The sequence below is a fragment of the Trachymyrmex cornetzi genome, unplaced genomic scaffold (assembly GCF_001594075.2).
Source record: "Trachymyrmex cornetzi isolate Tcor2-1 unplaced genomic scaffold, Tcor1.1 scaffold56, whole genome shotgun sequence".
Classification (NCBI taxonomy): domain Eukaryota; kingdom Metazoa; phylum Arthropoda; class Insecta; order Hymenoptera; family Formicidae; genus Trachymyrmex; species Trachymyrmex cornetzi.
Genome location: NW_017299871.1, coordinates 1,132,769 through 1,142,657, shown reverse-complemented (window position 1 = coordinate 1,142,657; position 9,889 = coordinate 1,132,769). Strand labels below are relative to the sequence as shown.

At 35.0% G+C, this 9,889-nt stretch overlaps 1 protein-coding gene across 2 annotated transcripts; it reads left to right on the top strand.

The window, feature by feature from the left end:
- Positions 1 to 4,390: 4,390 nt before the first annotated feature.
- LOC108765908 (60S ribosomal protein L34) lies at positions 4,391 to 5,642 on the top strand. Of its 2 annotated transcripts, none has more exons than XM_018514801.1 (4): positions 4,391 to 4,466; positions 4,631 to 4,702; positions 5,054 to 5,251; positions 5,493 to 5,642. In XM_018514801.1, exons 2-4 carry the CDS (start codon positions 4,638 to 4,640, stop codon positions 5,587 to 5,589), a joined length of 360 nt encoding a protein of 119 aa, XP_018370303.1. In that variant the 5' UTR covers positions 4,391 to 4,466; positions 4,631 to 4,637; the 3' UTR covers positions 5,590 to 5,642. The 2 variants fall into 2 exon arrangements, with proteins under 2 accessions (XP_018370303.1, XP_018370304.1); XM_018514802.1 differs by lacking the exon at positions 4,391 to 4,466 and adding an exon at positions 4,484 to 4,519.
- Positions 5,643 to 9,889: the final 4,247 nt, after the last annotated feature.

The window sequence follows — 9,889 nt, the reverse complement described above, 5'->3', positions numbered from 1 at the left end:
GTAACGTTATCCCCCTCGCCCTGTGACCCCCCCTCGTTGCCCCTGAATTAGAACCGGCTTAGCTACCCTACTGAGGACGTAGCGCGAGAAAAAATGATTTCAAACGCGTCCCTTATTAGCGAGCAATGCGTTAACATATCAACATTATCGCGGAATGCAATGCGAGCGCAAGAAGGGACATCCTCGCATGCGTCGTTACTCGAGATCGAGTTGAAACTACTCTGATTGATCTTCGATTCTGTCCTCGGATTGTAGCGAATGACAAAAGAGAAAAGCCAGCCGGAAAAAGAGAACAATGTAAAGAGAAAATGAAATGTAAAGTCGGAGAGTGTAAGATATGCGGACAAAATACTCACGTATACGCGAGCGACGATGCGTGCGACTGATACGAGGCACGCGCGTCGAGGTAACACTTTTTTGATTTTCACAATCCGACCGAGGAGTTTCCTCGCGAAGCAACGTCCATTCCAATATACATGTATCCATAATAGGGAATCGTTTCCTTTCCTTAGAGGACGAGAGACAGAAAGATAGAGCGGACGAGAGGCTTGCTTTACCGTATCTCGTTACATCCATATTCGCTAATCGTAAAGACTGCATCCCGGATCGCGATACGTTATGCCCGGGATACACACGTTACCGGCGATTTAAAAAGAGACCAACGGAGCGGCAGACATATGCGTACCAAAATATTGCGCATGAGATTAATTAAACAGCTTCCACGTGAGTCCGGCGAGCCACGGAGAAATTCTTTTATTTTCTAATTTAACGATTTAACGTTAGTAATATAATCTACGATGTATATCGAAGCGACGTTGGATCGCGATAGACAGAAGCGGAAGGTGTGTTTTGGGAGGCAAGATTTCTCGCGTTCGACAAGATACAAGACAACGACAAAGCGAACGTCTTTCGCACAGTCCCAGCCAATTCTCCTTCCTTTAATCAAAGAAGAGGCGAAAGTGTCGCCCCAACGAAGCGCTAGACCGGTAATTAAAATCGATCGCTTCTATCTCGAAGCGCGATCCAACGATGCTTCCCTCGTAAACGAAATGTTGCTCGAAGTTATACCGCGAGCAAGGAAAATGTCGGAACACGCTCTGGTGTCTTTCGACTCGCCGTACCTCCTTCCGCGCACGTATCAGCGAAGAAACGGAAGGGAAGGCCGCGCGGCGAGGGCAAAATCTCCCTTAGGAAAAACAAAAAGAAAAAAAAGAGAGAGAAGGCTACCGAAGAACGGCGACGATTATGAAGCAATAAGTGAATACGCAAATGCAGATTTTTATATAGAGAATGTTAACAAATTTCAGAAAATATTAATTATCGATAGCGCTATCTTCCTAAATGTTCGTATTAAAGATTAAACGAGAAAAAAGGTACGATAAAACGTAAAAGGCGAGATTGTGCGGGATCCCAGCCGAAAGGGAAACGGAAGAAGGGAGAGTCGTGCGCGTTAGTCGAATTTGCGCCATAATCTCGTTTGTAATAACTTTGGTGATAATTCGGCCGGGATCCCGCGGACGGGAGAAAAAGGTCTTAAGAACTTTCTCAAGCTGTAATTGTCTGTGTTTTAGCGACGAGTCTGCGAGTGCGACCTGAAGTTTTACGAATGCCGTTAATTTCGATATTTAGATTTCATAGAGCTCTATCAATATCACACAGAAACACACACATGGCTACTGTTAGGCACAGGGGGAGAGAAAATATACGAAATCGAAAATATATTAGGTGAGAGCGAGGTACGTCGCGTAGGACTTCTCCGATTTTTCTTTTGTTTTCCTCGATTTCTCCGCAGAAATCTTAGGACCGCTCCCAGTCTACTTTTTTTTGTCTTTTTTTGAAAGGAACAAAATTTTACTCTACGCTCTCAAAGTTTTCAATCATACTTCATGTTACATGTTTTAGTTTTTCTTCAAAAAGTCCATATCATTAAATATAAATAGATACATATACTTATACATAAGATATGTCTATATGTTTTCTTTTGTATAATTTCTGTCTATATGTAGAAAAAATAATTTAAAAAATAACTTGTATTATTTTTTCAAAAAGTAAAATTGCAATTACATTATATAATATTCTATATGTAATTTTATATACAATTTTATATTATATACGATTCTATATGGATAATTTTTTTATTTTCTCGAAAGTTATCCTAATAATTTTTCAATTTTTATTATTTTTTCTATGTACGACCAGAGATTATAGAGAGAAAAGAAAGAAAACATATTTTTTATATATAATTACATATATATGTATTTAATATTTATATTTAATTAAATATGGACTTTTTATCAGGAATCGTATACGTATAAAACTTTATTTAGAGAAACGAGATCGGAGAGAAAAGAGCATCAGGAAACAACCTGAAAAATCAAAATTACTTCAATTCGCCCGAGTGTCTCCGTTGCGGTGAATTTTTGTTTTTCTCTTTAGCGCTTCTTTTTTCAATTTGCTGGCAAAGAAAGAAAGCGAGAACGGCAAGCGGCTGAGGAAAGAAAATTGCCTCTCGCTTAATCCTGTGTAATCGATTTTATAACTCTACTATTATTTATTAAAAGAAGAAAACCTTATTTATTTCTTAGAGATCTGACTAAATTGCAAAACGTTTTAATTATCATAAGTTATCTATTACTATTATAGGGCAGAGCGACGTATTCTTCCCCTATTTCTAGAGTTTCCGAGTGAACTCTGTCTTGTAAAAAGAAGGTGAAACGAAGCTACAGCTACAGTGATAAATATGAACGTTGTATCGAATCTGTACGCAACTAATTATATTATATTATGTTTAGTTAAGCGTTAATTAAATGACTTACCGAGCGCGTTGTTTTCTTTTTCTTTTTTTTTTTATTTTTACTTTCCACGACTCTCTTTACAGCGAACTCTGTCAAAGTACCTGCTTCGAAAAACGAAAATCTACGAGGAAAAGTAAAGCATTACACACAGGTACCGTCCCATATATTATACATAATTCACAGAAAGAGAGACAGACACACACGCGTCGCGTAATCATCACACACACATAAAACACACACACACATACGTACGATAATTTATATACACTCGCCGAGCTGAGTTTTCATAAAAAAAAAATTGGTTAAGCGAATCACCTCCGTGTGTCTTCGATTCATTGTATAAAGAAAAATGCAAAGGGGGGGAAAAAGAAGCGCGAGCAAGGAGTTACTGTCGACAAATTTTGGAACGTGTCTAAAAACAATTTTTCCTATGGTGTTGTCAAGACGATGTTGAATGTACATAAGATATAATAAATAATATACCTTATACGATGTAAATCGCGACCCGGTTTGTTCCTTCTCTATCCTCGCATCTTGTTAATACGCTATTATATAATTATTGCTAGTATAGCGGAATAAAATATAAAATTTCGATAATAGTAATATTTCTGTGCCATTTTTTTTTAAATCGATCGCTACAGAATTAATTATAATAATTATAATGCCTTACGTATCTGTTGATTATAATTCCACAAGTCTTGCATCGCAATTGAGATGGGAAATCTTCAATGACGATCAATTTGTTAGAAAGACGTAACATAAATTTTGTCCAAAGAAAGAAAGATTGAAGGTTTTATTAGAAATAAATCTTAGAATATTTCAAAATTTATATACGTACATAAAGAATTTTAGAAAAGATGTAGACTTTCTTGACATTAAAAAATGTTTTAATTTCTATTAAAAAATCTGAAAATTTTTCTAAAGTTATAAAATGTAGAAATCTTTATAGAAATCTTGAAAAATTTCGAAATTTACAAAAGTTCTGAAAAATTATATGCAAATTCTGGAGAATTATTGATCCATCATGAATGTAAAAAAAAAAGTGCTCACTTTTGGAAAATTGGAAACTTTTAAACTAGAGACAGTTACTTACATTTTATACATATATATATTTTTATTTATAGAAAAACGTTTTATATTTAAACGTAAATAATCGCAACGCCTTGCAGCGAAAGAAACTGGAAAGTAGTGACATCTTAGAGAGCTCTGTTGATAAAAATTTTGCGGAGCACTAATTTTATTATTATATTACAAACAGTCTTTTTGTAATATTGTTTTTCAAGCGCATTGGTGCTTGGAAAATATACATATAATTATTATTTTATACTATATACATATATGTATATATATGTGTGTGCATATATATACAATATACATGTATATGTATATATACGCACACATAAATTTTTTTATTTATTACTTACATAGATGATAGAACAAATAAATGATAACACAATACATATTTACAAAATTATTCATTTTTATTTATTTATTTATTTTAAATAAAAATTTTCTATTATCGATAAATGAATATCAATCGTAAGTATTCTTAATTGTTATTTTTAACTCGTATTTTTATAGACAGATGGCAGCACCAGATAATTTGCCATGCGTGCGTAAAAGCGTCTCTTCTTAGAGTATCGTTTCCTCTTCCGTTTGGATCTGAATAAGGTTCGTGGCGTTTTTGATATGATTTTATAATATCCACGTTGTGTGTATCAATCGTAAGATGCATTAACGTCATATGACCTCCGCAGAAATCTGCGGTGATCGGTTATGCTTTACAATTCTATATAATTCAATTCTTTTAACTAACAAAGTAATTAACGTTGCAGAACCAAAATGGTACAGCGACTAACCTATCGGCGACGTTTGTCGTACAACACAAAAAGCAACAGAAGGCGTGTGTAAGTATCTACACAAATAGTAGTAAATGGTAATGTCAGATAAAATTCATTAGCTTTCATTCGCAGAGGAATTTCATTTTGTTAATGACAGTATTTATCGCAGTAAATTGTTAAAGGTTTGAGGTTATGTTTTGATCGCTTGCTTTAAGTTTCTTGAAATTCACATGTGTTGCACAGTGACATTAATCTTAAATTATTGCTCTTATCAACATTTATTTAACTATTATTACTGCAAATATTTAATCTGTATTCTGGAAAGTATTTAGAATTGTCATATTAAAGTGAATTTTTCTTGGCAAATTTTATGAGTTATTATTATTAAGAATTGACTAAGATAAATTTTGTTTATAGCGTACGTACACCAGGTGGTAAATTAGTTTACCAATACCTGAAAAAACCCAAAAAGATCCCAAGATGCGGACAATGTAAGGACAAGCTGAGGGGTATCCAACCCGCAAGACCAATGGAACGTTCACGTATGTGCAGACGTAAGAAAACCGTCAAACGAGTGTACGGTGGAGTCCTTTGTCACAAATGTGTAAAAGAAAGGTACGTATTTAACATCCTAAATTGCTCAAATTTTAAATATTTGTTCAATAAACATCAATTATATGTTACACATTTAACAAAAGCATCCTACAATACTTATATTTTAAATACTGATACACTGGATAGAGCAATTATTTGTCTTCAAAGCAGGATTAATCATTAATCTTTAATAAATAAACCTGCAATAAGTTCTACATTACGTTTTATGTAATATTTATAACAAACTGCACTGATTTTTCAGGATTGTGCGTGCGTTTTTGATCGAGGAGCAGAAGATCGTCTATAAGGTTATGAAAGCACAGCAGGCTTCTGCAAAGACGAAAAAAACAGAGAAGTAATCTTGTGCTTTTTTTAAGTAAATAAAACAAGTAATAAAATCCAAAAAAATGAACTGTTGCTACTATTTTATTATGGTATATCTTGTTTAGTATACCGTACTAACTTTGTGAATTATTCCATAACATACTCATATATAGAGTAAAACCTTTTTAAATTAAGAATCCTATAAATATAAAAGATTCATTAGATATGTCTCAGCGCGAATTCACCGCAGTAGACAAAATATAAAATTATCTATTCTTATACGTGTCTAGTTACTTGAATTGAAAGAATTCTGTTATTATTTAATAGATGTATAGTTGTCTATGCTGAATACTGCAGTTAGTACTTATATCAATTCAGTATCATTTTTCTTACAATTACATTTTTTTATATTTGTTCTACTTATTCCATTTTTTTTTAATTTAGTGTACAATGTTTCTAATTACGACAACTATATTACTACACTGTTAGAAATGTAACCACGAATTTCCTTCGTAAATGAAGCTCGTAGTTATAAACGAAATTAAAAGTAATGAATAATTTAATTGAAAATTAAACTACTTAAATGTAATGAACATGTACATTACATTTTATAAATTTTCATGAAAAATACATTAAATTTCATGTACATGTATACAAATATACTTTTCAGTTATAAATGTTTTAAATTTAATGTCATAAAATTAAGTTCAAATTGTGTAACTTAAAAGTATATTAAATTTTATGAAATTTTTAATAGTGTATATTATTATGATAGACATTTTTTAAAGTAACAAAATGGTAATTTCTTGAGCTCTCAGTATTCAAAATAAGTATTAATAAAAGGAAAGGCAAATGAGAGCGAACACTGTGCAGTTGTTGGCATAAAAATATTTGTTCGAAACATATTGGCTGTATTCAGCAGAAAAAGCAGCTTTGCAACTGTTGTAAAATTCTTAAATATGATTGGTTTATACATTTAGATCTAGTGAGGACCAGATCTAGTAAGGGCAAGATCAATCATATTAAAGAATTTTACAACAGTTGCAAAGCTGCTTTTTCTGCTGAACGCAACCATTTACTTGTACATTCAACATAAATTGATTTCCCATATCGAACGTTTCGACTTTTTTCTTCAAGCCATCTGGAGCGAGTTTACCATACAAGGAAGAAATACGCACACATTTTTGAGAGCAATGTACGTAATGTTGCACGCAAGTTAATGACAGGCGCGGGAATGCGTGCGCAGAAAACGCGTGGTGTAAACTCGCTCATTCCATACGTTGTGTGTATACGTGGCTGCATTTAATAGGCGCACGTATATCGAGAGTATGCTTCGTAAAAGCATTACACGTAACATCATGAATTATCACGAATATGTACGTATTTCGTAACTCTATATAATTTAATGTTTGTATCAATTTCTCGATTAAAATACCGGAGTGAAATAATTTCCTGATAATAAAAACGAAAATAATAATCCTCGAATAAAATTTCTTGTTTTTAAACAAAATACTTTTTTAATTTGTTACTATTTAACTACCGAAATAGAACTTTTCAGAACTGAATTGAATTTCAAGTTCGCGAAACAGTAATCAAAATTGCATTAGTATCTACACAGGAGATGTTTCGTACGCACGAAGGACTCGGTTACTCTCTCCGCGTATGGCGATCTACTTGCAAGAACATTTGCGGCTTTAGAGGGGAATGGGGACAGTGTTCCGTGGACGATCGGCGACAGGTATTGTGTTGCCGATTATGGCAAAAGGGCTGCCTGCAAAACCCGTCCCGCGGGGCTATTGCGAGTCTCGCTAGCCTCGGAGCGCCTAACAAGTGCCTTATTTGTTCGGCACACGTATGGACATATATGTAGGTACCCGGGGATCGGGTATACGCGCGCTATAGTTTCCACAGTGCACAGTGGTGCAGAAACGCTCGCGTCGGCGAGCGGCGAGAGCTGTAAAGGCTTGTCACCTGAGAATGCGGACAGCGCGGCGAGCTGGCATTAAATGCCTGGCGTTCCCCACGTTGTGCTGCGCCTATCGTTTACCGTGTCCTGAAAAATGTTATGGCTAGAACCCGACGGAATTTTTCTTTCTCGTCAACCCGTTCATGGCCCCGCAATAAAAACACTCCGACCAATTTAAAATGCGGCGAATATATCATTTATTTATCTCGTATCCTTACGGAGTGTCTTTTACTTTTTCCCAATTTTGGCGATCATTTCTCTCGGCTGTTTTTGGAATTGATTACTCAATAAGAATGATTTACATTAATTATGTATTAAGAATAAGAGGCTGAAAATAACACGCTTTCGATCAAGTTTTCGAAATCGTTAATTAATCTCGATGACACACTGAGAGAAATGTTGCGTATGGACAACCGTAATTTTGTTGATACTAAAATTATGTCATGTTTTAACTTATAAATTGTATTGTAAAATCAAAATTTTCATTCTAACTAAATGTAGAACGCTCAAGTTGGTTGCTAGAGCATCAAAATTTTTTATAGCATTTCTCATCGTCTTGAGTTTCCTACGTAATTATTCTGATCCAACAAAGTTATTTTTAAATCTGTATCTAGCTAAATTTCTAGATATTTCAGCAAAATCGTTCTTTCTATTAACTGAATAACAGGTAAATTTAGTAGTTGACTCCAACTAACATTTGGAGATGGAAGATAAAAGGAGAATTAAAATAGGAAATATTTTTAACGCTTCGATGCTCTATCTTACGAAAAGAGCTGCAGCCTTCGTAGTATTCGCGATCTCCGAGCGATCTTTGCGATCTCGTCGCAACGGACTGTAGAACGTGACCGCACGGCTAGAACGTGATATCTTGTCGTTTCCTTTCCAAGTTAAAAATTCCTGCGTAACTCGTCCACAACGGGTAGGACGAAAAGAAATACAAGGAACGTGATGAGTCGACGCGCAAAAAAATGGCGCGACGAAAAGTCAGATGCCATGAGGCTAATCCGATTTCATGGGACGAGACGGGGAACGGGCACAATGCTCTTTGACCATGATTTAAAATTTTCCGTAGAATCCTTCTCACCGGTGCGCAAAACATCCTTCTCGAGGCCGTATCGAAAATGATCGCTGTGGCTGACCACTGCGCTGGTCGGTGCGGTATTTCGTCTCGGTTCAATTGCCTCGGAATCGTTGCAACCATCGCGCCGCAGCTGCGAGTAGCGAGCGAGATTGGTACATACACCTACTCACGCGCATTGCAATTTTCGATTCCCTCGAGCGTGCCGAGATGCATCGCGGCTATCAAGTCGAATCGTTCTCCGGCACCGAGACGGCAAATGCATTTACGAAGGAAAGGAAATAATATTTTTCGAAACGGGTTGTAGACAACGATGTAATTTAATCTCAGAAAAAAGACATGGGAAGAACGATTTTGTTCAAGTATCTTAAGCTTTAAACAGATGTAGATTTAAAAATAATTTTATTGAACAATTTTAAAATAACGATGTAGGAAACTCAAGCACGATGAGTAATAAAATGTATGACGTTCTCTCAACCTGGTTGCTAGAATGTGAAAATTTTTTGTAGCTACAAAAAATTTTCACATTCTAGCATCCAGCTTGAGAGAGCATCTTTTACGTTTTATTACTTTGATAGCTCAATAAAATTATTTTCAGATCTGTATTTATATTTAGCTAAATGTTTAGATATCTCAGCAAAACAGTTTTCTTCATGGATATAACGTTTTTTTTTCTTTTTTCAGATAAAATTAAATTTCAATTGATATTAATGATGGACGACAGCTTGATTAAGAGAATGGTATAACACATATAATTCTCTCTCTTTCGACAGATACGGCAGTGGACGGGGGAGGCTAACCACTAAATTTTGCGCTTCCATTCGGAATTATACAGGAGGATACATTGGTCACAAACAGCAATTGTCCGGTGTCACGTTTAATTGACGGTTATAAAATGTAGCACGAGCGTGCAGTCGAGAATAATTTGGCGTGAGACGCGCGAGCCAGCTCTCGGAGAGGAGATGCGTCGCTACGTGATTCCTATAATTTTCTGGATCGTGTTTAGCGAAACGACAAGTAGGTGTTGTAATATGCGTGTCCCTATCATTTCGCGACATTATTATTAGATAGACGCGCTTTGCATCGCATTACGTCGCGTTGTCGTCACTATTTGCAGAGAAATTCTCTACCACTCAAAATAATAAGTGAAATTAATCGATGGAGTAAAATCTTAGTCTACAAATTTGATAAATATTTTAATATAGATATATAATTATAAAAAAAATTAACATATATTTTAATTCTCTTTCTATACCAGAGATATATCATAATAAATCATGATGCACATTTA

Bases quoted from the DNA above. Each gene is read 5' to 3' on its own strand.
- LOC108765908 (XM_018514801.1), top strand. From the start codon at position 4,638: ATGGTACAGCGACTAACCTATCGGCGACGTTTGTCGTACAACACAAAA. The intron at 4,703-5,053 runs GTAAGTATCTAC...TTTTGTTTATAG, and splicing joins AAAAGCAACAGAAGGCGTGT to CGTACGTACACCAGGTGGTA. The intron at 5,252-5,492 runs GTACGTATTTAA...CTGATTTTTCAG, and splicing joins CACAAATGTGTAAAAGAAAG to GATTGTGCGTGCGTTTTTGA.